Source organism: Pygocentrus nattereri, chromosome 11, assembly GCF_015220715.1.
Source record: "Pygocentrus nattereri isolate fPygNat1 chromosome 11, fPygNat1.pri, whole genome shotgun sequence".
In the NCBI taxonomy this organism is placed as follows: domain Eukaryota; kingdom Metazoa; phylum Chordata; class Actinopteri; order Characiformes; family Serrasalmidae; genus Pygocentrus; species Pygocentrus nattereri.
In genome coordinates, this window is record NC_051221.1 from 32,962,708 (window position 1) to 32,989,334 (window position 26,627).

General features: G+C 40.1%; 1 protein-coding gene across 2 annotated transcripts in view; it reads right to left on the bottom strand.

The window, feature by feature from the left end:
- Positions 1–2,818: 2,818 nt before the first annotated feature.
- The window catches only part of zmp:0000001167 (protein phosphatase 1 regulatory subunit 12A), a 31,371-nt gene continuing 7,562 nt past the window's right edge, over positions 2,819–26,627 (bottom strand). The window contains exons 2-25 of one of the 2 annotated variants that reach the window (XM_017706707.2): positions 19,395–19,525; positions 18,965–19,083; positions 16,948–17,104; positions 16,302–16,446; positions 16,109–16,183; positions 15,610–15,692; positions 14,840–15,042; positions 14,611–14,723; positions 14,031–14,228; positions 10,010–10,110; positions 9,203–9,292; positions 8,204–8,302; positions 8,021–8,122; positions 7,728–7,818; positions 7,382–7,501; positions 6,654–6,750; positions 6,471–6,556; positions 6,319–6,375; positions 5,970–5,992; positions 5,806–5,869; positions 5,564–5,668; positions 5,408–5,458; positions 4,880–4,930; positions 2,819–3,872 (exon numbers count right to left, since the gene is read on the bottom strand). In XM_017706707.2, the coding sequence (XP_017562196.1) occupies positions 3,786–3,872; positions 4,880–4,930; positions 5,408–5,458; positions 5,564–5,668; positions 5,806–5,869; positions 5,970–5,992; positions 6,319–6,375; positions 6,471–6,556; positions 6,654–6,750; positions 7,382–7,501; positions 7,728–7,818; positions 8,021–8,122; positions 8,204–8,302; positions 9,203–9,292; positions 10,010–10,110; positions 14,031–14,228; positions 14,611–14,723; positions 14,840–15,042; positions 15,610–15,692; positions 16,109–16,183; positions 16,302–16,446; positions 16,948–17,104; positions 18,965–19,083; positions 19,395–19,525 (2,448 nt within the window). In that variant the 3' untranslated portion in view covers positions 2,819–3,785. The remainder of the gene's footprint in view (positions 3,873–4,879; positions 4,931–5,407; positions 5,459–5,563; positions 5,669–5,805; positions 5,870–5,969; positions 5,993–6,318; positions 6,376–6,470; positions 6,557–6,653; positions 6,751–7,381; positions 7,502–7,727; positions 7,819–8,020; positions 8,123–8,203; positions 8,303–9,202; positions 9,293–10,009; positions 10,111–14,030; positions 14,229–14,610; positions 14,724–14,839; positions 15,043–15,609; positions 15,693–16,108; positions 16,184–16,301; positions 16,447–16,947; positions 17,105–18,964; positions 19,084–19,394; positions 19,526–26,627) is intronic. The other variant, XM_037543041.1, reaches the window with a different exon arrangement.

The following is a 26,627-nucleotide window of genomic DNA, read 5'->3' on the forward strand; positions in this document are numbered from 1 at the left end:
CATCAAGGAAAGCTACTGCATAACAATACCCTTAAAAATTAGTAGTAAGGCTTGACCAACGGTCTTAGAAGTCTGCAGAAAAGTGATATCTGGCCTATTTAACCAAATTCTTCTTAAAAGCACTGCATGTGGCAAGTAGGAAATACTAGACTTTCCTCATCATTCACTTGATCAAAGTCCGGCAGACCATGTGGTTCATGTGTCGTAGTTAATTCCAACAAAACAAGCACTAATAATGGTTGATCATTGCCAAGGAGCACACCTCACATCCGTTTACATCTGCACATCAGAGTTAGTGATATTGCTTCAATGGAGAAGATGTGCACAAGTATCTTTTAATGGCACTGGGTGTCTGATGTAGGTAGCTGAAAGAAGATAAATTGGTCTCATAATTTTAAACTCATATTGACAGTTTGGTTGATGTATGTGTAGACCCAACACTGTAGCATTATCTTGACTCTTAACACGTACTGAGTAGGAGTTACGCTTTGTGTGCAGCCAAAACATTTCCTAAAACCTCTGGAGATCCACGAATTTCTTCAGACACAAGAACAAACTGAAGCCTGTGTAGAATATAAATTCAGCTTTTGACAAAGATAAGCAAAGAAATTTCAGTCTGTTGGTGCTCAGGTATGAACATATAATGCTGGTTTCAATTTACATCATTTCACTGGGCTTGTCCCACAGATTCTGCCTTCCAACGCTGTCTTTAAGTGATTGAACTCCAGTATGCAGTCCACTAAATGTGCCATGCACTAGTGAAACACACACTACAGGCCTATCCATGCGTTGCCTGCGTGTTTCACTATTGCAGCGCACAGTTATATCCAGGCAAAACATTGTTATTTATTTTTCAAGAGGTATTTCTGATGAGATTAGATACAAGATATTCCACTTGGATAAGAAAAAGGGGGGGGGAAAATCAACAAAAAATAAGTGGAAAAAAAAGATAGAAATAAAAAAGGCACAGAAGATGGATTCCCCATCAACTGTGCAAGACCTGGTGGACCACCAAAACTGTCACCATAAGACAAAAGACAAATAGCACTTAAAGTTTTTATGTTTGAAAGAGAGAGAGAGGAGGGGGGGTGAAAAAAAAAAATCAAGCTCCATTCTGAAATGAAAAAATCCACAGGTATTTCTGTCCAACCTTCCATTGTGACAAGACAACTCAACACTGAATCTAAAAGGACATGTAGCCGTCAAGAAGCCCAACTTCTAAGACTGAACTTTAGAAGTCTGGAAAAATAACCCGACAGATTTCTTTGAAAAACTGAAAGCAAACATGGAAACAGCAATAAAAGCAAAGAGTGAACACATGAAATACTGACAAAAGCTTGATATTATATAGATTATTCAATTAATTGCTCCTGTGATATTTTTGAATGAACTTGTACTTAACTGAAATTTTGACTGGAATTAAATAAACAAATGGCAGTCACACAGTACTGCATGTTTGTATCCAAGTAAAACAAATCTTAAACAATAAACCACAGGCAAACAGATTTACTCAAAACTGAAATCCCACATCTGAAGAGTAGAAGCAGGTGTGCTAGTTTGGTTTGGGACCCTCACTCCCCAAGCCAGTAGATCTGCTACATATAAGCACACGTCTCTTCTTGCCCTTTTACTCGCAGGCCTCCAGATGGTGCTCTGACACAGTTGAGTTCAGCTTGGCTGCGCGCCGGAGGTCGGAACTCCGAACCCTGGGAAAAGAGCAGCTTTGTCCTTATAAGGCTGCAATCCGTCCCCTATGCTTTTCCCTTTACTGCTCTCTTCCTCTCCTCTTCTCCCTCCCTCACTCTCTTTCCTTCTCAGACCTTAGAGATATTTACAGCAAGGCCAGCTCGGCGTACCTTATTAGGAGCTGCGCTTGTTGTCAGCAGCTACATCCTATCCTTGTAGGACAGTGGACAGACTACTAGTGTGTGCAGATGGGACAAACAGATGAGGATGAAGGTAGCGTTCTCCTAAAGGTCATTCAGTTTTCCAGGCATGCCTATAAATGTACACGTACATGCAAGTACCCTGTGAAGCACACAAGATGCGTCTGTCTGGTCAAAAAAATGCATCAGTCAAGAGTAACAGTATAATGAAAAAAAGAATAAGAATCAATGGGGGAAAAAAAAAAAAAAAAAACTATCCAGTTACTATCTTTTAGCTGCACTAATGGGTGTCAATCAATAGACACAATTCAGTGTTTGCACCCAGTCTATCCACATTCCATTTTGTGACTTCCTCTCTCGCTCTCACACTCTCTCTCTCACACACACACACTCTCTCTGTGGGAATGTTATATTCAATGCTCCAGCTGTTCCTCTAAACCCCCCACCAACGATGCAGGACATCTGGTGGGCAGGCACACAAGCATACATTAGAGAGAGAGAGAGAGAGAGAGAGAGAGAGAGAGAGAGAGAGAGAGAGAGAGAGAGAGAGAGAGAGAGAGAGAGAGAGAGAGAGAGAGAGAGAGAGAGAGAGAGAGAGAGAGAGAGGAAAAGAAAAAAAAAAAAAAAGACACACTAGTAGCCCCCTCAGGTTGATGAGGGCTAGTAGTTGCCGTAACGCACCACAGTACCTTCCAACTAGATTCCATATTCAACCCATTTTGCAACGTCTGACCTCATAAGTGTGCACGACCCAGAAATAAGCACCCCAAGAAAAAAAAAAACTAGGCAGACAATGAATTAAAATGTTTTTAAAATAATACTTAAGACACTAAGCTACAAACACACACACACACACACACACACAACATTTTATTAAGTGCTGACATTCATTTTATATATATTAAAAAAACACCATGTGGAAGAAAAGGGTATCAATATCACATTACATTTTTATGGCATTATTATTATTATTTCAAAGGGAATAATATTTGTCCATTTATATAATAAACAAAGTTACCCTCCTCGTCTCCAGAACAACAAGGCCGAGGAACTGATGCAAACAACGAAAACACATGAAAATAGCGCTCTATTCTTCACCATTCCATTAATAAAGTGTAGGAAAAATACATGATGCATAGCAGGGTAGACTTGTGCACAACAGCGGAGTCAGCTGTGCACAAGTTTGCACTGATCATGTGTGTAGTGTGCTTGAGCTGCATTGATTTAATGTCATTGATTGTGTAGGGTTGCCGTGCTTTGAGGCAGTATTGGATTGGTGTTCATTTGTTTTTGTTTTTTTTTCCAAAGTGGTCCCAGAGTTGGCAACTCCGACTAACAGGAGAGGTATGGCTAGATCAGCTTTACTCTGAGCTTGTGCACATGTGTGCGGAGTGTATGTAAGGTGCAAAATGACTGCAGACTGAAGCTGCCTGAGACTTGTGGAATGTGTATTGACTTGTGTGTGGCACACTTGCGTGAATGTTGTGCACATTGTGCATGTGTGTGTGTGTGTGTAAGAACATTGCACACGCCTTGCCTCTCTGGCTGTGTGAGTAAGTGCTTGCACATATATCATCTCTACCTACTGTCCTCCTGAAGATCCTGATAAACAGTTCATGTTGATGAATGTGTGTATGTGTTGAGGGGCAGCTTCACCCACCCACAGACTGGACAGTAAGGGAGGCGGAGTCCTCAGGCATGTGTGGATCAGGTTCAAACCAAAATTCAACTAAATAGGACACGTAAGAAAGTGACATTCTCTTTCCTTCTCTCTCTCTCTCTCTCCTCATTTCGTATTTGGCACACTAGAATGTGAGGTGCGGGAGGGGGGGGGCTTGGGTTGTCCCTCGTTCTATTTTTCCTCCCTCTGGATGGTTCGCATGTTCTCTCTGGTGTTGTCTATTTGGAGAGTTTACTGATCACTCGAATGAGAGCTCCGTTTTCATCCTTCAGCCTCTGGTTATCCGCTCTTAAATCCCCCAAGACCTACAACACATACATATGCACACTGTAGAACCCATAAACAAGATTTATACAGCAAGAAGAAACCAAGTTCATATGTAAAGTAGCAATAATAATAATAATAATAATAATAATAATTAGTAATAACAGAATAATGAAAATAAAACAATTATGATAATTTTATTTAGTAATGTGTCAAAGTTGCATTACAAGCATTAAAATAATTTAGAAAATCAGGAATAAAATAGATGATGAGATATAAAACACAAGACCAAAGTGACTGAGTTTGAACCAGGGAATCTCACGGGTACTTGAGTACTTGGCTAACCATTTGTGATGCCAGTATTCAAATATTAAAATCTCTATTTTGTGTTTCACCATTAGACGACAGAGACTAACACTTCAGTGAAATGATGCTTTTATGTTTTAACAGGACAGTAAAACGTTACAGTTTTGCTCCTGTTTTCACACAGCACTTTGAAACACAACTCTGTCTAAATGTGAGCTCACTTCCAAGGACGTACTATTAAAGACTTGACTGAAAAGGCAGCTAGCACATGGCTTTACAGCTAACTATGCTAACTACTCTACCTGAAATTAGCTGGGTCCCAAACAGTGGAAATATATTTATCTGAAAAATGTTGGTACATCATACACGGAGAAGAAAATACCTTGTCCAAGACAAGTCTTTATCACCATCCAGTGTTGTACTAGTTAGCTGTAGTTTTAGTTCACATTTGAAGGCAGCCTTGGTTACTTATCCAACAAAAAAAACTAGACTTTCCGTGATTTAAAAAAATAAATAATAAAATGTTTTCAAATGTACTCCTCTGCCCGCAGCTGAATGTTTGTATTATTGATGTTTTTATTCTCTTAACTTTAATGCTACCACCTACATTAGCCTAGAGCTCCATGTTACTTTTGGTCTTCCCTTCCCTTGCAAATACTCGAATATTAAAACAAGAAGGGACGCACATCCCTGCTGAGCCATGCTTGCTGGAAAAGCAAATGTTGATGTGTGCTGCTCTTACCTTCAGCTCTTCCTCCAGCTCAGCTGCACGTCTCTCCAACATCACCCTCTCCTGAGCGAAAGAAAGATAGATTAAGAATTGTGAGATACAAAGTATGATGTATCATACACATCGTCAAGAATACTTGCGATGTGAGAAGAGAAAGGGAGAAACTGAAATATCTGTGCCGATATAGGAATCCATAATTAAACACCTTATTCTGGCTGATAATATCCAACAATAACTAGTAATTTCACTTTTCTTTTTAGCAATAATTGACAACATAAACTATACACATGAAGATCAAGTGCAAAACAGTTGTTAAAATCCATCACTGATTTTTATGACAGCTAAAATTAGACTTTTAGAGCATTATTGAAAACTTTTACATTTTTTTTTAAGATTTGATTTTTTTTCATGTGTGGGAGCTAAAAGCTAGGATGCTGGATTATGGGTTTTAATGATCATCATCAGATCAAGAATAATAAATAAATACATTTTCTTATTTTGCAGCAACTAATGCACCAGACAGCCCTAATAGAAACACACCTTTTTCTCTAGCTCCAGTAGAGCTGTGCAGTCACTGAACCGCTCCTGCCTCTGTAACACACACACACACACACACACACACCAAATCTGAATCAAATAACTGTTTGTGAATTGTGCAGTATGCATAATTACATGAAAGTGTTTTTGATTGTTTACTTGTGTTGCTTTCTCCAGCTCCATCCTGGTCATTGAGATAGTTCTCTTTGTATCTTGTAGTTGTGACTGCAGCCGACTGTTTTCCCTAGATAGCTCCTCAAACAACTAACACATGCAAACACCAACACATGCACAAGGACAGACATGAAAAAAAAAAAACAACAAATGATTATATATTCTCTTATTGAGATATATAGAATTTACATCTGTCTGTTGAGGAAAAGAGTGACACCAGCTCCTACCTTCTTATAGTCCTTACTGTCTGAGCCTCCTGCCATATTACAGTCATTCAAGGCTAGATTAGACCTAAATAAAATTAAAAAATTAAAAGACAGAGTGAGTTTCATTATCTAAGCCAGAATTTCTCAAACCAAGTAAGCCAAAAGGCCAACGGTCAAAGTCATACCTGCTGCTCATATGCCTGTCTGTCTGTGTTGAGAGAGGGAGGGAGAAAATACACAAGTCAGAGAACGTCTGAATACGCATACACATTGTCACAAATAAATAACTGACAGAGTGTGCTTAGTGCAGCATTTCCCAATCCAGTCCACCAAGACTCCCAATCAGTCCACAATTTGGCCCTATAACAGCTCTGTACCACGTGTTGAGTATTCCTAATGCCTTGGATCAGCAGTGCAGGAACCGATGATCAAACAAAATTGCTGACTGGCTGGGAGTGCCTGAGGACTGGCTTGGGGAACGCTGCTTTACTGGCCCTGTCACTCAGACGAATCCTGACTGGTAATTGGCCGAACCTGTGGGTCCAGCCCACCACTGCCCTCCTCCTCTGCGCTGGGCTCATTATCTTCATTCTGTACATACACACAGAAGTCAGAGGTCAAACCTCGGTCCTGTTATTAATCACTTTTATCTGCTCACAGAACCTCATCCTCCTCCTTCTCCTCACCTCTTCTAGTTTTTCTCTCCTCCGCGCTCTTGCTCTCCTCCTTTCCCTCACCCGCTCCTCGCTGTCCCCAACACTATCCTCTGCATCTGTGAAACATCAAACACACAAAGTAGAAAGGTAAACAGAACACATCTGTGTGGTTTGTTTAGGATCAGAGGGTAAGGGTCAAAGGTAAAAGATCACCTCTCCTGTCAGCAGGACGCGGGGCACCAGGAGGGTGTGTGAGTCCCAGTAGATCAGACTTCTGCAGGTTTGCAATACGAGACCTCCAACTCACCTCCTGAACACAAACACAAATGCATACAGAGAAAGAATATAATTACTTTCTGAAAACATTACGAGCTAAAAATGAGCTGAAATTATAAATGAGATAGAACAAGAACAACAACAACAATCTAGAACAACAATCTGGACATAAATGCTGTAGGATATCAACTTTTGAGGCCTACAAAAACCTATTTCCTAAGAAGCTCCTTATGGTGATGCAGGTTTGTTGTGACAGTAGTCATTACTGCTTCTTAACACATTTTACAAAACTCTGGGAAGAAGAACAGTTATCACATCTGAAGCAATTTTACAGGCTAGCAGTTGAGGACAGAGGAGTTTTTGAGCTGTGCATGTGTATGTTCTGTGGGGGTTTAATAGAAAGGTTAAGTCACTATCTCTCCATGTAGGAAAGCACAGTTCAAGCATAGGGAGGGAAGCGCTTGCTGGCTCTAATGTCTAATTACCTCATGTGTAAGGGTGTGTATTTGTTGCAGATACCCATACCATAAAACCAATAAAACTATAATTTATTAGGCAGCCTCAAAAGCTGCATAAAGAAAAAGTGCTGAAGGAATTCACTCTTAAGAAGCTGAAGCTTAACATTAACTCAACAATCTCAGATCATCAAACTCAACCTTTCTCACCCCTTCCTCTCCCTTCTTCTGCTTCCCTTCTTTTTCCTCCTCCTCTTTTTTCCTTTCTTTTCCCTTGCTTTCCGTCTTTATTGTCTTCTCTGCTTCCTGGAGATCAGTAAGTGTAACACCCTGGAGACAAAACAAAACTGTTACATGTGTAAAAACACACACACACACACACACACACCTCTTCTATTTTGAGTTCTATTTTAAAGTTGAGCGCAACTGGTTAAAAAAAAAAAAAATAAAAAAAAAAATAAAAAGTTAAAGTAAAAACAAAAGGGTCTGTGAATGCTGTACACCTGTCAACATTAGGATCAAAAGGTCACGGGTTTAGGGTTTAGGGCAGGCTGACCTGAGTGGACCGTCTAGACTGACGTGCATGTCTGGAGCGAGCTTTCCTCTGAGCTTCAGCCTCTTCATCACGCACTGGAGTCAGGTATGACCTACACACACACACACACACACACACACACACACACACACACACACACACACACACACACACACACACACACACACACACACACACACTCAATAAAACTCCGTAAATAGAGTGTGTTTGACTCGATTAAACAAGGTTTAAAAAGTGGTCTGGAACTCATCCTCGACAAACTAAATAAAAGTCTCTCTCACACAGACACTCACTTGCGCCTCTGCTTTGTCTCCTGTTCGCCTGTTGTCGTAGTTGTTGTGGTAGTTGTTGTCACAGAGACTGGTTCCTTCTTCTCCGACTGTTCCTGAGCTAGTCTATGTGAGACCAAGAATGACTGTTTTTATGTGTTCTATTTACACCAAACACTCATACGCAGACATACAAAACATGCACACCTCTGAGAAACAATATTGTTGAGGCGGCTGAGCCCAGAGGTTCCCTGTGAGGTGACAGAGGTCACTGAGGGGTCATCGAGTTTCCTTCCATAAGACGAGCTGGAGACAGACACATACAGAGTTAAAAGGAGCTCAGATAAACACCATCCATGTGCCTGCTGCATACCACTGAAAAACACTGTTTTTAATATCAAAATTGCTACATGAAGGCATGCAATTTTCATACTGGAAGAGCTGCAACTTGTCTAGATTATCAACAATGTTGTTTTAAGTTCATAAGGGCCCATATCATGCAAAAAAACAAACAAAAAAAAACAAAAAAACAACACCTCTCACTTTTTATAGTGTTTGAAGTAATACACTGATCAGCCATAACATTAAAACCTCCTTATTTCTTATTTTAAACACCTCAGTGTCACTGCTTGACTGAGAACAGTCTACCAACCAAAAATATCCAGCCAACCGCATCCTGCGGCCACTGATGAAGGACTACAGGATGACCAACACAAACTGTGCAGCAAAAGATGAGCCATCATTTCTGATTTTACATCTACAAGGTAGACCAAAATTCCATTCACTACTCAGTCCACCTACATGGACACCATTGAATTACATGTTTCTGTGAAAATCTAGGATATGGGCCCTTTATTTGAGGAAATTTGTTAATACAGAGCTTGTGAACTGCTGGTACATGAGTTAGACCAACCAGAAGCACCTAAACATTCATGTTTACAACCAGAAGCCAGAAAAAGTAAATTTACTGGACAAAAAAACAAAATTAACAAACAAACAAACAAACAAAAAACAAACAAACAAAACAAAAACAAAACAAAAAAAAGACAAGCAAAGACAAAATTAACAACGAAGAAAAAAATACACCACAACTTAAAGAAAATTATTTGCAATATTGGTCAGAAAAACGTGACTAGATATTTTCCCGAAATCATTCAGCCTTACTGCTGCAGTGTATTTGCGTGTGTGTACGTGTGTGGCACTAACCTGCGAGGTAAAGAGGGGTTCTGGCCTGCAGACTCGCTGCCTGTCTGGCTGTTTAACCTGCGCGTGTATGAGGAACTGCGGCTCAACCAGCTACACCAAGACAAAAACGCATGTCATAAATGATCCCAGAAACCCTCAAAAGACACATAGAAACATGTCCAAAGCTCTGTAGGCACTCCTAATTAATATATTTAGTTACTTTTTGCTGACACGTATTCAATTACACACACATCTTGAATATTTTCCACTGAAAGTACTGCTAACAGAACAAGCTGTTCTGTAATAGCACATGCCAAGCGTTGGCTAAAGGGATATAAGTCGCCCCCAGCATTGGACTGTGGAGCAATGGAACTGTGTACTCTGGAGTGATAGAACACCATCTCATAGCTCTGGTATGAGTCCGAGTGACGTCTGTGATCCAGCACTAATCATCCAACATCAGTACCTGACCTCACTAATGCTCTTGCGGTTGAATGCTAGCAATGTTCCAACATGTATTCTCAAGTTTTCCCAAAATAGGAGAAGATGGTTATCCGGGTATCTGAGCTCAGGACTACCTTTCTCTCTAACCTACTGGTAACTAGCAAAAATACTTTCTCTAGATAGACAAAGCACTTCTTGTAAGTCGCTCTGGATAAGAGCGTCTGCTAAATGCTGTAAATGTAAATGTAAAGATGGTATTGCATCAAAGGGAGAATAAACTCCCTATTAATACTCTGGATTTCAGAATTTCAGATTTTCAGGTGTCTACAGAAGTTTGGACATAAATTCTTCATACAAACTTTTTTTTTAAACACACAAACATACCTGCTGGAGTTGTCGTGAGTGGTGCCAGTGCTGGTGTTGGTGTCTGCGATGCTGAACAAGCGTCTGGACGGAGTGGGCTGCACTCTTGCTAATCTGGGCTCCTGCAGAAGAACTGACATGTTAGAGCAAGGAAACCAGTATAATGTGCAAGACAGGGAAACCACTGAAATAACAAAAGTAAAGCTGCTTTCACACCGCTTTCAATGTGATATGCACTGCACTAGTTGCTCACGTTGGCGCAATATGCTTTTCACACCAAAGTAGTCGCTGAATAGGCGCAAAAGCAGGTGGCGCTCTCAGATAAAACTAACTTTTATCCAAGTTGGAGCGAACGTCCAGACATGCCTGCTGCTGTCTTGTTGGATGCACTGAGACATGGCTGAAGAGTGTTGCACCAAAAAAAAAAAACATTTGATCTTTATATGACCCTGCGCACCTGCCACGCCGCACTGTTTTCCGCCATGTCACGTGTTTGAAAGTGCTGCAGTGAATTTTCCACGTTCAGTACGAAAGCAGTTAAAAATGCTTGTCTGAGTGGACTGGTAGTGTACGTCTGATACTGATCCATGTCAGTAATATTTAAAAAAAAACATTTGGTGGGTGTAAAATGTGTAACTTGATCGCACCATTCTGACTGATTTTTTGTTTAGCTGCCTCTCAGTAAGCATTAATGGCATCAAAGGACCAAATAAAAAAAAAAAAAAAAAAAAAAAAACACACAAAGTAAAAAAACAAAAAAAACTATTATCCAGATCTTAGTGGAAAACCAGAAACCAGTTGGAGTACAATTCCATCTGAACGTACTTGGCACACATTTATTATTTATTTATACATACACACATACGCATGCATGTACAGTGGAGTCCAAAAGTCAGAGACCACATTGAAAATCAGGAATTGATCAAATGAAGAGGAAACAAGATTCTACACAAATTTAAGCACATTTAAGCCAATCTGTGACACTAACAATGCTAAGGCCTTGGTATAAAACAGTCAGCTCTTCCATCCATCCAGCTATTGTACAACAAGGTCAGCTTCTATTGAGTCTCATGTTCAGATAACTCTCAGGTGGATCTTATCTACTCATCAGAGGATTGTCACCATTAAAGATTAAAGTCTTGGTGGATAACCTGGCCTTTCATACATACTTTTTTCAGATGGATAAATGGTCACATCAGTCACTCTGGTTAACAAAAATATAATTCATGCAAGTACACAGTATATTTCTGAACGTACTTAGCACACATTTATTCCGGTTCCTTGCTGTTCCACAGTGACAACACTAGCAGTATAATAAATGACAAAATGACAGCTGCTGTGGTTGGGGACATGTTGTGACACATCTGGCAAGAAACCATTCGGCTCTATTGCTACCTAAGCTTTTTCTGCTACGTGATTGTGAGAGAAGGTCACAAGTTGACAAATGCATGTTTTTCATATGCAAAAGACTGAATTAGACTGCAGGAAAGGACTGTATTCAATCAGCAATACCTTAAATAGTTCAAACCTAGACAAAATACAATGAATAAAAAGAAAAATAAGCTGCCAGCAGGGGGTGTTTCATAAAGATTCCTTTAAAAAAATAAATAAATCAGTGGAGGACATTAGATTTTACTGAAAGGTGCAAGATGTACATATTTTAACAGGTATTCAGTTTCAGTCTTGGAAAGCTGAGAAGCCCAGACACACCAAGCAGCAACAGAGTGCGACTGATGATTACCTTTCATCAGCTCAGCGTTACTCCTGTGAAAATCTGCACTTGAACATCAGGTAACATGAGACAAGCATGTACTTAATCTACTTGCGAAAAAGGGAACAACTCTCTACAGTAGGATGTGGCGGTAGTTTGTAATTCTGTGACTTATTCTAATTCTAAATAGCTGTGTTTAAGCCAAACCTAGAGAATGAAAGTGAAAGTAAACCACAGTTTGAGTGTTTGAGTACTAAAAAAGTGAATGTTTGTACATTAAACAGTGAAGTAAAATGTGTGGTTGTTGCATATTCATAATTATGAGAAAGTGAAATCTATGAAATTATTAAAGCAAGTGATGCTCATTATCTATGTCTGTGTGTTATCAAAGCACCTTTAGAGCTTTTCCATGTCCGCACTCATTCAAAGCTAAACTAAATATTTTCTCAAGGGGGGCTCTCGAGTTCCGCAACCGTCTAAGCGTTGGCCCGATTATCAGGAGAATGCAAGTTCGATCCTTGGTGATGCTACATCCGTCCACAGCCAGGAATCCAAGAGAGCACAATTGGCCTCGCTCTCTCTGGGTGGGTAGATGGCCCCCCCATTCTCCTCCCATCACTCAACGCGATGCTAGTTAGCGCAGGCGTCTGTTAGCTGATTTAACAGATCTGGCAGTTGACGCTTTCCTCCGAGTACATTCGGCTGTCCCGTGACGTTGAGCGAGTGGCAGTTTAAAAAAAGCGGTGACTGGTTTCACAGGTCTCGGAGGAAGCCTGTGCTAGCCTTCACCCTCCTAGCACTGTATCGTGTGATTAGGGGAGTCCTAAGTAGCGGGTGGAATTGGAGATGAATAAATTGGGGAGAAAATAGGGTAAAAATAAAAAAAATATTTTCTCACTAGTGATATTCAAACACTGTTTAAAACCGGTGCACTCAAACAGCAGAAGTACTAAACATGCCTATCAGTAGTGATAAGACGCGACTTGCACTGGTGAAAAAGAGAAAAAATTAGGCTGTTTCCTGTGTCTGCCCTCTTGAGAGTAATGTTTGCATTCTTTTTCTTTCGTTTCTTTGTACGCTGACTTACAACTTTCTCATAGCTGACCGCCGTTTAGCATATCGAATCAGCAATCTGGCCAAATGGCACTGACAAGCAGAGACCAGAGCCAGCAGCGCAAGACACACTGCACAAACCATGCATGGCGGTCTGCCACCAACACTCACCAGCAGTCTGATGGCACCGAAAGGCCAACAGTCAGCTTGGTGCATCAGGGCCTATTTTCTAGCGTAGTTTGATTATTTCAACACTCTTGGAAAATGGGTTCTACTCTAGTCCTGAGGTCCCACCTGGGGCAGGTGTATTTGGGCAGGGAATAGTTGAGACTGGGTCCCGAAGACTAGTGTTAAAAACCCACTCTAGCACTCCTGCTAAACCTGTACTAGGTGTGTCTGAAAAGGGAAATCGCCAGTGTTTAGGAGTGAAGCTGAGTAACATTGTATTACGATATTGTTGCAATGTGTGTACGTATGTATGCACAGTGGGATCCAAAAGTCTGAGACCACATTGAAATTCAGGAATTGATCAAATGAATAGGAAACAAAGATTCTACAGAAATAATAATAATAATAATAATAATAATAATAATAATAATAATAATAATAATAATAATAATAATCTCTATAAGCTGGCCTTTCATACACACAAAATTATAGACATTCTTTTTTTCAGATGGATAAATGGTCGCATCAGTCACTCTGCTTAACAAAAATATAACTGATAAATTATACTATTTATAGTTTATTTATAATTTATAGTACATGGTATATTTCTTTGTCCTCAACAGCATTCCAACTTGTGATTAGGCAATAGTTTCAAGCCTGCTAGACCAGCAAGGAAATTGGTCTGCAGCAGTTTTTAGTTGAATTAAACTTAAAAAAGTTTATACACAGTTTTCTATTTGATTTTCACATATGGCTTATTTTAGTGTAATGAAAAAAAAACAAAAAAAAACACCACACACACACAAACAAAAAAACACACACAAAAAAAACCAAACAAACAAACAAACAAAAAAAAAAACCACACAAAAAAAAAAAAAAAAAAAAAAAAAAAAAAAAAATCAACAGCATGTCGATTCTCTAAATACTGCACCATTTCAATACGGCATCTGGGGTGCTCTGCTGTTTCTCACACAGTGCTCACTAGTTAACATGGGTGCCAAAATGAACAGCAAGACTTGCTGCATTGCTCCCGCCATGCAGATGCAGGATGTGTGAACTGGGCCTCAGACTTTTGACCCCATGTCACTCACATGAAATTTAGTGTGTTACCTTGGTGTCAGTATCTGAGCTGAGTCTGGGACTTGAGGCAGAGCGAGTCATGCCTGCGGTACTCTCAGGGCCCCGGAGAGGTTCGATGGCTGCATCAGAGGCCCCTGAGGAGCCCAGTGTCACTGAGCTCCCTGCCTTACGCAGAGATGTCCTCCACAAGCCTGGAGCCTCACTCACTGCAGCCCGTGCTGGCTCCGACTATACACATACAAAAGTATTACCCTTTAGCAGTGGCATACCATGTGAGCTGTGCTCACAGTCTCTGATAAAAGTGTATGTTTATTCCAGTTAATTTCACAGTCAAATGACTGAAACAGAATGACATTATCCAGTTAAGCACCAGGTATATACTGCATTCAAATTTTCTGTTTGTCTTAACGTCCGCACTAACAAAGTCCATTTTACTGGCTTTAATATCTTGAAAACGGATGACTTCAAAATAATAAACAATGCAAATATGTGGATATGGATCATTAAAAGAGGCTCAGCATTTTTAGTCTGGCCTCAGCTGAATGACCTCATCCTCACACCATACATGCAGGGCGTGATCATGCTCTAATGTTGTGGTGCTCTCACTCACCTTTTTAACCTGGTTTGCTGTGGCGCTGCCTGCTGTGGTGGTGGTTGTTATAGGAGCGGCACTGTTACGTTTGTTGTTCAAGTTGTTAATCAGCTCCCTCGTTTTTGCTTTTTCTGAACAAGGACAAAAAACATTCTATAGCACATTTTTCATTTTTTCATGCTTTCCCCTAAACATCAGCACAAAAAAATGTAAATTTTCAGGATCCTTAGCGCTCATTTCTCGTCACCTGATTCAGCATCGCTCTCTGATTCGCTCTCATCCTCGGAGCTGGAACTGCTGGAAGCTTTTGGTGCAGCAGCTGGGCGGTTCTGTGCGTTTGGCTCCTCCTCCTCCTCCTCAGTGGGTGGTGTTTGGAGAGCAGGTGGTGGGTGCTTTTCTCTCTCGTGCAGAGTGATCTTCTCCTTGCTGCTCATACGAGAGATGGAAGTCCTGCAGGCGCAACACAGCCGCCGGAGAACGAGTGACATGCAAACCAGCCAATAGGTGAGGGCAACACAAAAGGTGAAGCAAATGAGTGAGCAGGCATTTTGAAAACAGTGAGGCAGGTACTGGCGTCCCATTTCTGATTCACCACAATTACCAAGATCAGGTCAAGCATGGTATGTTTCATTTCCAAATTATTTATAAGTTGGGATACCAATACATAGTGTAAATGTGCTAAAATGTCCAAACAGAAAATTACCCACATAAACGCATATACAATTTTTAGCATTAATGGTATATTTCTTCAAAAGCTAAATAAAATGTGTATTTTACACCTACATGAGCTTCAAGTAAAGCAATTCATCTACAGCTCAAACTCAGTTATCATTGTTTTCTTTCCCACCCACTTATCTGTCCATGTACTCAGCTATGCTCCAAAGCAGTCACGTTATATCTGTGTTTTTTGTTTAAACATGCAAACTGAATGTTGTGTCAATTTGTGAAGGCAGAGCCAGTGAAATAACATGCAAACCACATCTGAGATGCACACCTGTCTATATGTATGTGCGTTACCTGCGAGGACGAACTGGTGCTACAGAGATGGGTGGGCTGGTCTCAATGACAGGAGGCTGAATCTTCTGTTTCTCTGTACGCATCTGGACAGTTTCACAGATTATCAGAATGCTACAGTAAAATGAACTACTCAAACTTTCCATCCCCCCCACACCCTCCCAAAAACCCTCATAATCTCACTTGGATTCAGTAGCTTTATAGTAAGCCTTCTATGTAATTAACTGCCATGAAAACAATAGAAAACAGTAATTTAATAAACAGCGACTGTGGCCCTATTGTGTGTAGTCCTTATATGGCTACTAGGTTGAGGAGTGTTGCCCTGCTATAACTCACTGCACTGTGTGCCCTACGGCTAACTGCTGGCTTTAAGAATGCGTTCCAGCTCAGATAACCTTTTCTTGGCGTGAAAGTTGTCTTTGAACATAAACCAGAGAAAGAGGTGATAAGATGGTGCTTCTCATGTGGTACACACCACACACATACACAAACACACACTTACTGCATTTTGTTTTTTCTGCAGCTCCTCCAACATATCAGCTAGATTCTCATCAGCTACATCAAGGGCGGTCTGACCCTATGGAACAAAAAGGTACCTTAACACCACTTAGTACAACAACAGCAAACAAAAGAAAGAGAGATAAACAGAAATCTTTTAAAAAAAAGCGACAGAAAGAAAATCTCCAAGTCCTTACCACATTATTGACAGCGTTCATGTCACACATACGCTCTGTGAGGAGAGTACAGGCCTCCTCCTGACCCCAGTGAGCAGCCGCATGCAGAGCGGTCCACCCATCTGAGTCTCTACTGTCCACATCCAGCCCACACTGCAGTAGCACTCTGCCATGGTAAAAAAGAAATTTATAACGTGTTCTCAGCCAAGAAAAATCAAATGTACAATTTTCTCCAAGCTAAAAAAAATTTAAGACCAAACTTGAAGACTGAATTTTGTCTGTACTTTTGTTCATTTTTATAGCCAACATTAGGTGCATGATAATTTCTGCATCACTGGAGAGGTATTAAATGCCATTATACCATGAAGAATCCAAACCCGCCAAACCAGACAGCAGTCTTATTTCTGGGGAATTTACTTTTTTTTTTTTTTAATTCTTGCACGCAGGTACCCAAACATTTAGTCAGCCTGTTAAACATGACAAAATTATTTAACCTATTTTTAAATACTTTTTAAATGTGAAATTTTTTAAAAGTGCCTCATTCTATTGGCAGATACATGTACTAGTTTCAAGAAATAAAGCAGATAATTCTGTTTATCTTAAAAAAAAAAACAATATAGAAATTAGTAAAATTATCTGCCGATGACCTGGAATCATGTGCACTCACTTGAGCACTTCGATGTAGCCTTTAGCAGCAGCTACGTGGAGTGCAGTGGCCTGAGTGTTGGGGTGAGGAGAAAGAGAGGCACTTCCTGACAGAACAGCCATGGCATCCTGCATCATCACCCTCTCCTCCTCCTTCCTCGCTCGATCCACATCCACACCTGAGACAGAACAGGGAGATAAGAGTTTAGTTTACATAAACTACTCTTCAAACCATTTATTTAAAACTTAAAAAAAAAATATATATATAGAGTGCAATATATGTTTTCAATTATAAAACTACAATTATTGTTTTTTTGATGAGAAATTGACAAATTTCAGCAAAGAAGACTAACATTGCTCATAAAAGGTTGCTAAAGATTAATAAGTACTACAGAGTTGAAGATTCTTACAGCAGCTATTACAGAAACAGATAAATTACAGCTATACCTTGCATACACTGTGACCCTATCTGGACAGAGCGGTTACCGATGATGATGATGATAAACCTTGCATATGATTTTTTCTTTTATTTTGATTGTATCAATATTTGCCAGGGTATAACCAGACAGTGAAACTCACAATGTTGCAAGAAAATCGGAGTTAAAGAATGCAGTTTTTAAGGATCATTTCAATTTTGATCTATATATTGCACAAAACCCTCATAATGTGTTACAAAAACCCAGACACCAGCATCTGGAGTTTAATAATATATTTAAAACAGACTGAAAGGAATTTATGAAATGAAGGTGTAATATAAACTATACAACAGTTTCAACGTATGATGGCAACATTTTAAAGGCTCAAAATCTTCCTAAAAACATACACAGATAATCCTTTCGAGGAGCATGACTTAAGCCGATGAGTAATCAAACCAAAACAATGCCTACAAAACTCTGAGCCATATGTCTTTTATAAACATTTGAATAGTCAAATGCTTGAAAAAGCTCTGAATGGTTTTATGGAGAACATAGCGATGTCTTCGGTCTGTAAACCTTTGCGCTAAATTTAGCTCCAAGAGCCATTGGACAAAGCTGGATCACTTGGACAAAAAAAAAAAAAAACCCACTCAGTGCAACAAAAGAATGAAATCTTGGATCGAATCGAATGAAACGTGCTGAGATTTGGCATGCTTACTGAAGCTGCCCATTATTTAGACCTGAAGATACTAAAAAACTGACTGTGCTTTTGGATGCTTATTTTGGGATATACACAGAATAAATAAATAAACAAAATGCTAAACTGAAAACTTCTGCTGTGTAGTTGTAAACTGTAATGGAAGCTTTTTGGCCAAGCTGAAGCATAACTGCCCATTTGGCCTTTTGTGGACAGCCTGAGGTTTACAGTTACAAGGCAAAAGAGGGATATATAAGAGAGTGGCGGAGAAAAAAAGAGACAGAAAGCAAAGAAAAGGAAGAGAGAAAAGAAAGCAGAGATATTCTGACAATGCATGACTGGTGTGGAGAGTAAATCAACATGCTTTCAAACACACAGCTTTTAAAAGATTGCCGCTGAATCAAAGACTAACATCTTTTCTTAGAACTGCATATCTGCCTGATGAACACATACACCAACATGCACATGCCCTTCCAATTGTTTATCTATAACAGGAAGTTCCTTAAATACAGGGGCAGGCCCTCCATTTATACAATTCTTTGAAGTTGGAAAAGAGAGCAGCCTTTCAATACAATCCAAAATACCCAGATCAGAAGACCACTGCTCTGGCAGTCAATACAACAAGGTGTGTTTGTCTAAACCTGATTACCAGTCTCTCTGAAGCTCTAATGAGAGCACACTCAGCAGGTGAACATCATACGGCAATCAAATCAAAGAGATGCTCAGTGTGTGCGCACATGTGAGCGAGTGAGCAAGTGCGTGTATGTGTTTGTCTATTGACCCCTCTTGGTGTATCTGTTGCTTTTTTCTTCATTCCCTGGTTTCCTCTCTATTAGTCTTTCTTTTGCAGATCATCTCAATATAAGGTCTCTCTCTGTTCCACTTCTTTCTCAAACCATGTCTTTTATCCTTCCTTCCTCACTCACCCTGTTTTTTGATCTCTGCCTTCAGCAGTCTCTCCATGGCATCTTCTGTAGCCACATCCACAGGAAGCTCCCCCTCACTGTTCACCGCTCCCACCTGAGCACCATGTTCTATCAAGTACCTATAATAAGGACACAGAAAGTGATGTTCCAAACTTGATTCGATACATTTGACACAGAGGGGAAAAAAAATAAAAAATTTACTACTCATTATATGAAAAAGGTTTACATAAAGATTTCTGTTAATTCAATCAATAAAATGCAGTATTTTTTTTCTCAGAATGCAATAGAAGTAATTGAAACAAGCACAAATAGACAAATGTGATGTACAAATGTGCCCACAAATACGCAGAGCAACATGGCATACACACAGACACACACACACACACAGACACACACACACACAGACACACAGACACAGACAGACACTGACTTAGTGATCTGGATGAAGCCACAGGAAGCAGCTGCATGGAGAGGTGTCCAGCCCTCGTTGTCCCCTCTGTTCACATCACTGCCGTTCTCCACAAGAAATTGCACCATCTCAGCATTCTCATCAATACAAGCCTACAGGAAGAGAGGGAGGAGGACAGAGAGAACGAGTTTCAGGTACAATATGCTTATCACTGAAGGTGGCTGACTTTCTTTTCAGGCAGATGTGCTGAAGTTCTCCAGATAACATTAAGAATATGGATCCATGTATTGGTCATATATTATTTATAAGTGATGTACTTTTGCATGCAAAAGGTTTGAAACCTCCCTCAAAGTATATGTACTGTTGATTTTCTAAGGATCTCTACAGAGAACTGGGGCTGCAACAAACGACTAACTTCATAGTCGAACAATCGATCGATTACTGAAACGATTATTCAGATTATGAATCATTACATTACCAAATAACTTGTATGTAGCTACTAGATTTTAAATTTAGCTTCTCGTTGTTTTATGCATTTGCTAACTAACAAACAATGACAACAGTATAGATTAATACCGTTCAATAATTCACTTTTAATTAATTAATTAAATTAATTTTAATTAATTTTCCTGCTAATACAAAATATAAAAAAACACAACTCCAATATATTTTTCCTGTCAAAATTTATAACCATGGATGCACAAAGAAATAGCTATAAAATTAAACTAAATCGTTTTCATTTAATCAAGTAAATAAAAAAAAAAAACTATCTAAATTTAGAAGTTAATTTTAAATAGTGCAGTCTGTGATCTGGTCTCTGCTGTCTGTATAAACTTTGCTGCAACTGAATTCTACAATTGCAGGTCTTCATTAAAACGGAGGAGAGTGAGCATCTCTCCGTGCGCCAGTGAGAGACTCGCTCTCCTCTGAGAGGAGATAATGCTGCAGCAGAGCAAACGCGCTCTGATGGAGCGGAGGGGAGAGTGTGGCACACTTCTTGGTGAATGCTTAAATTCAAAAGATTTCGTGTAAACACTTCATTTCAGCAGTAACCCTTTGTCCAGCTGCCCTGTGTGTTCACAGAGAACTACCTCCTGAAAGAGTCTGACCGCACCGGCAACCTCGACGCTCAGTGTTAGGTTATCTGGAAAGTGAACAGGGTCGCTGTGAATAGATTAAGATTAAGTGACCCTTACTAGTCCCACAACGGGGAAATTTCACCTCTGCATTTAACCCATCTGTGAAGTGAAACACCACATACACACTAGTGAGCACACACACACACACACTACAGGGCAGTGAGCACACTTGTCCGGAGCAGTGGGAGCAATTGGGGGGTTAGGTGTCTTGCTCAAGGACACCTCAGTCATGTGCTGTCGGCTCTGGGGATCGAACTGGCGACCTTCCGGTCACGAGGCTGGTTCCCTAACCTCCAGCCCATGACTGCCTCCAAATAACTGAATAACAGTTACTCGCTCTGTTTCAGGTCCATTAAAAGATTCCACAGATCAGCATTTCGAAACAGAAAATGTTACAGGTCGGCTCGGAATATGAAGTAGGACAGAATTTAACACCAACATTAGCAAACTAGATAGCGCACTAGTACGACTATCGTTGCGTCCCAAACCACACACTGCACTAATGAGTGCGCCATTTTTACACACTATTTGGTGAGCTAGTACGCAGTTTGGGATGCAAAGCATCTTACAGTGATGAATCTTCTTCACCCAGTGAGCCGACAAGTTTCCTCTTCAGATACTCCAGCATGGAGGATGTGCTCCCATGTCGGCTAAAGCTCGGCTTTACAAGCAGCACAACTGCAACCTTGTTTTCTGTGTCTAGCTCCCGCACTTTTGAGGATTCTGTTCTTGAGGAGGCTGTCGTCGCGCTGCTGTTAACTCTCCAGTGAGTGGTAACGTCAAAGCATTCCTAGAGAGCGCAAGAAGGACGCGAAATGACATCATCAACTAATCGACTACTAAATTAGCTGCCAACTAATTTGGTCATCGATTTAAGTCGACCAAGTCAAATATTTCTGCATATGGTCATGCTCAATTACTGTTTCTTTGCTGAGTTTAACATATTTGGGGTAAATAAATACATCATAACATATAAAATCCGCCATAACTGCTACAGGCAATATTTTGCGTCATGTTTTATGTAAACTTAGAAATATGCCCATTTTGAATTTGACGCCAACAACACATTCCAAAAAAGTTGGGACAGGGGTCATGTTTACCACTGTGTTTCGTCAGCTCTTCTTTTAACAACACTCTGTAAGCGTTTGGGAACTGAGGAGACTGACTGCTATAGTTTTGAAAGTGAAATGTTCTCTCATTTTTACTTAACATAGGATTTCAGCTGCTCAACAGTTCAGGGTATCCTTTGTCATATTTTTCATTTCATAATGCGCTAAATGTACTCAGCAGATGGCAGGTCTGGAGTGCAGGCAGGTCAGCTTAGCACCTGTAAATACAGAGCCATGCTGTTGTATTCCATGCAGAATGTGGTTTGGCATTGTCTTGCTGAAATAATCAATGCCTTTCCTGAAAAATGTGTCATCTTGATGGCAGCATATGTTGTCAAAACATATATACATCATTCAGCCTTCACAGACGTGCCAGTCACCCATGCCATGTGCACTAATGCACTCTTGTACCATCATGAAAACTAGCTTTTGAACTCTGCGCTGATAACAAGCTGAGGAGTCTTTAGCCTAGAGGACACAGTATCCATGATTTCCAAAAAGAAATTCAGATGTTGATTAGTCAGACCACAGGACAATTTTCCACTTCCCTTCAGTCTTTGTGTTCAAAAGTTTTAATTAGCATTTGTGGATGCAGCACCAAAATGTTTTCAGAAGCGATTTCAGAGATTTCCACTACAGAATCATGTCCGTTTTATAATGCAGTGCCGTCTGAAGGCCCAAAAATCACGGCCAACAAATACTGGTTTTCAGCCTTGTCCCTTGCAAACAGAGATTTCTCCAGGTTCTCTGAATCGTTTAATATTATTATGTACTGTAGATGATGAGAAGCAAGTTGTTTGCTATTTTACGTTGAGAAATGTTATTCTTGAATTGTCGCACTATTTCATTGTGCCGTCTTTAATTGAGTGGTGAACGCGTCTTCATCTTCACTTCTGAAAGACTCTCTGAGATGCTTTTTTATACCCAATCAAGGTACTGACCTGTTGCCAAATCAAGGCCCACCAGGTGTTTTTTTTTTAAGCATTAGACAACTGTACAAGCCTTTTGTTGGCCACATTTCAAAAAGGTTGTGACGTGGGCAACAAAAACCTTGTACAGTTGCTGGCATCAAATTCAAAATGGGAATAAATGTTAAAAAAAAAATTCTCAGTTTCAACTTTTGATATGTGCTCTTTGAAGCATTTTAAATAAAATATAATTTTAAAGAATTTGCAAATCATTGAATTTTGTTTTTATTTACATTTTTCACAGCATCACAACTTTTTTTTTTTGGGAAAAATCACTGTGCTTTGACCACTGTAATACATCAAAACACACTTTAATATGTCTCTCTACAAAAACTCATTTCCTTCCTACAGCACAGAAATCTCACAAAGGAAAAAAGGGAAACGCTATGAGAACAACTCTCACGGCTAGATGCCATACATATCCTGCACTGAAGAGACAGCACCGTAATCTTTGGAGTGCAGCATTTGCTAATTAAATTTGCTGAGTTCTGAGTAATTTGACTCAGACCAAATGCCAAAGATTTGTGTAATAAAAATAATAATCAACATGGACTTGTATGGTGTCCCAACAGGGCTGAGAGGACACAGACACAAATCTTTCTAATTAAAAGATAAAGCGCCACATTTAATGGCTTGTTTAGTATTGTATCAACAAGACAGTACGTTTCAGAAGATTTAATAGGTTCATTCAGGTATTCCAGTGTTTATAGAGTCTGCTAAGCGGTCATCACCGGCTCACTTCTTTGACCACAACACAGGCTAAACTAGTACATTTAAACACAAAACACCATCAAAGTTAAAATACCAAAAAACATAAACTGCATCCAAACCTAACCAACAGCATGAGCGTTACATCTTACAATGTACAAGAATACAAGTGTATTACCAAAAACAAAACTGCCAAGACTCTCACCTCTCACAATATTTACATTAATTAAGACTGTCAGTTTTGCTGCCTGAATTAGGGTGTTTGAGAACTGAGAGTCATATCAATCATTAAAGCACTGTTTAACTGCAATTACAGATGTCCGTTTAATTACCACAAAGTGGTATCAGAGATATCGGTTAGCACAACTTTTAACTCCTTAAAATCAGTCCAGGTCACACAATTTTCCGATCATTCTCCCCAGTGGTAATTACTGGCAATTTCCACTCACTACTGGTCTCAACTTTAGCACGTCAGTTCCCAGTCTAGAAGGGAGAGGTTAAGACGTGCTATCCCCACAAGATCTGCATTCACTATTACATGCAATGTCATAGGACAGCTGAATGTGCTTTGTAAGAGAGCACTGATTTCCCAGCTCTGCATATATAAGCTAACTGGATATTCTTGCACTTAATGGAGAGAGAGGAACTAAACCATCACCACCAATAAGAACCTTTAACTCTGCTCCAATGAAACGCTCATTCACTCATGGCTGTAGCATCTGTGATTTGCAACTGTGCCATTCTGGAGCCCCATCGTAGTTGTAAAGGCTTACTTTAAACAGCGTGCCATATAAAACTCATGTAGTCTGTGTGTATCCCATTTGTGGACAATGCTGGCCTCTGCAATGCCTGATACCAACAGTATTGCAAGACTGCATCACGTGGGAGAGGATATGTACTAGACATTCGGCATTTCTCAAGAATCCAAGCAATGCTACAAAAAAAAAATCGATTCAGGTGTTATACTGATGTAGTTTTTTTTAAGGCATACTGCTCCCTCCTACTCTGGAAGAGAACAAATCAATTAGGGATGCACTGATATGGGAACGTTCAATTCCATCCATCCATCCATCATATAATTTTACAGTACTTCAAGAAATGTTTTAATTTATTTTTTTTAGACATCTGATCAGAAAAAGAACCAGTATTGCTACTTTTATAAAATGCTTTCAATAACTGTGAATACAATTACTTTTATTCAATATTTTGCACTAGATCCAGTTAATCCAGACTAATTTTGATCTCTTTATAATGAAACATGCATTTGATCAGTGTTGTACAAGTGCTGACAATATCTGTTATATTCAGAAATGTACACTGTATTGTATTCTGACATAATTTAATCACAACAACGATATAAGCATTATTGCAGAAATAAACCTTCAATTCCTGCTAATGATAATGATAATGTCAGATGTCAGAGCATCAGTACAACTTCCCTGGCTTGATACAGGTTACATACGCATATACAAAAACAGCCCATGCCCTCAGTCTTTGCCCTTTCGTGTACTCACACACTTCCACAACTGTACTTATCAGTTGTGGATAGACTCTAGGCTGGAATAAGTCCGTATACACTAATCAGGGCTTCCATGATGATATCACCATAACAATGTCTTCAGAGACAGTAACCCACTGCAGCATGGGAAGTCCATATTTCCTCAACTCTATTCCCCCGAGGACCCTCCCAGTTCAACTTCTCAAATGCTTGAATGCTTCAGCTAGCAGTCAGCAGCATGAAAAGCAATTATTCAGTGACATGGTTTAAAGCCCCAATCAGGAGCTGCTGCAAATGGCGGATCAGTTCTCGGTACCAAGACTTTCCAACAAAAAATGCCACAAGACTGCACATGTTAAAATAATATGGAAATGTGTATATTTACTAAGCTATCAGTTTGCAAACACGTAACAAAGTCCATGAGTCGCTGTTCTTCTGTTTTGGCACTCCTTGATTTACACTTTTAAAATGCCCGTCTGGGAGATTTTGATTGCCTGCCCATCCACACACCAGCACCAGCATCAGCACCAGCACCCACATGATATTACCTCAAAATAGCATCGCTCTCTTTTCACCGAGTGTAAATGGCACTCGCTCCATGTGCTCACAACAGCCACCATCATCAGAACTTTTCAATAGGTTTGAATGGAAACAGTTTTCCAGAGCAAAACAGAGCATCCAAGTTATCTTGTACAGACTGAGGTCACTTGACTGGTGATCATTTGAAAGAAGAAAAGTATCCAATTTTACAGAGTACAGCTATAACAGCACGTATCTTTAAATATTTACAGTCGTAAGTGGAATAAAGTAAACTACACCCAGAGGACACGAGGCTCCTATAGAAAACTATCCGTGCCATAATGCTCTCTTTCTCTCTTGGTCTTTAGGGAGAACAGTGGGCTCTTCTTTATTGTGAAGGTGTGAATTTCCCTACCAGGGCCTGAGTGGGTCACTCAGTATGCGTGTGTGAGCGTTGTGTGTGTGTGTGAGTGCGTGACTCAGAGCGGCTGGCCTTTGCCTCTGACAACAGGCGCTTGTGCTGCCTGAAGAATGTTTTCCATCCTCTCACTGCAAATCCCACCAGAGCAGGGGGCACTTCCAGGACCTCTTTTCCATCCTTTCACCAAAACCTCCTCCAGCTCCATAGGGGACTGGCAGAAAAGCCAGAGAGAGCGGAAAAAGGAGAGAACAAGGGAGAGAAACAGGAGAATGGAAAACAAGACAGAATGAGAAAGAAAACGAGAACAAGAAGAGAGAGAGAAAAGTCAATGAAAGAGGGAAAGAGAAGGAGAGAGAGAGTATGAGAGCAAGCACACGAAAGAGAAGAGAAGGAGAGAGAGAGAGAGAGAGAGAGAGCTACACTTTGGATGGACGAGATGGAAAGTTTGGTGAGCATAATCCTATATTTAATCCTTGTTGCCAGGCAACAAGAAAACAACAGGGCAGAGTGAGATGGACAGTAAGAAAAAGTGGGTGACAAAGTACCACCATGCAACACCTCTCTCTCTCTCCCTCACTCACTCTCACACACACATACACACACAGCCACTCAATTATATAAACACCCAAAGGAACAACCTCAAACTCAACCTTCACCACGTGCCCACACAATTACATGTTCACGCACATGTACACATACAGCGCAGGCCAAAAGTAATTGTGTAGTGACAGATTTTGTTGCTCTGTTCTCCCAACACACTGGATTTGAAAGATACTAGTGACTTAGAGGTTTAATTTGAGGGTACGTGTGTCCATATCAGGTGAACTGTGTAACAATCTTCCCTTTCACAGGCCATATTCTCATTAGAGAGGACCAAAAGTAACTGGACAAT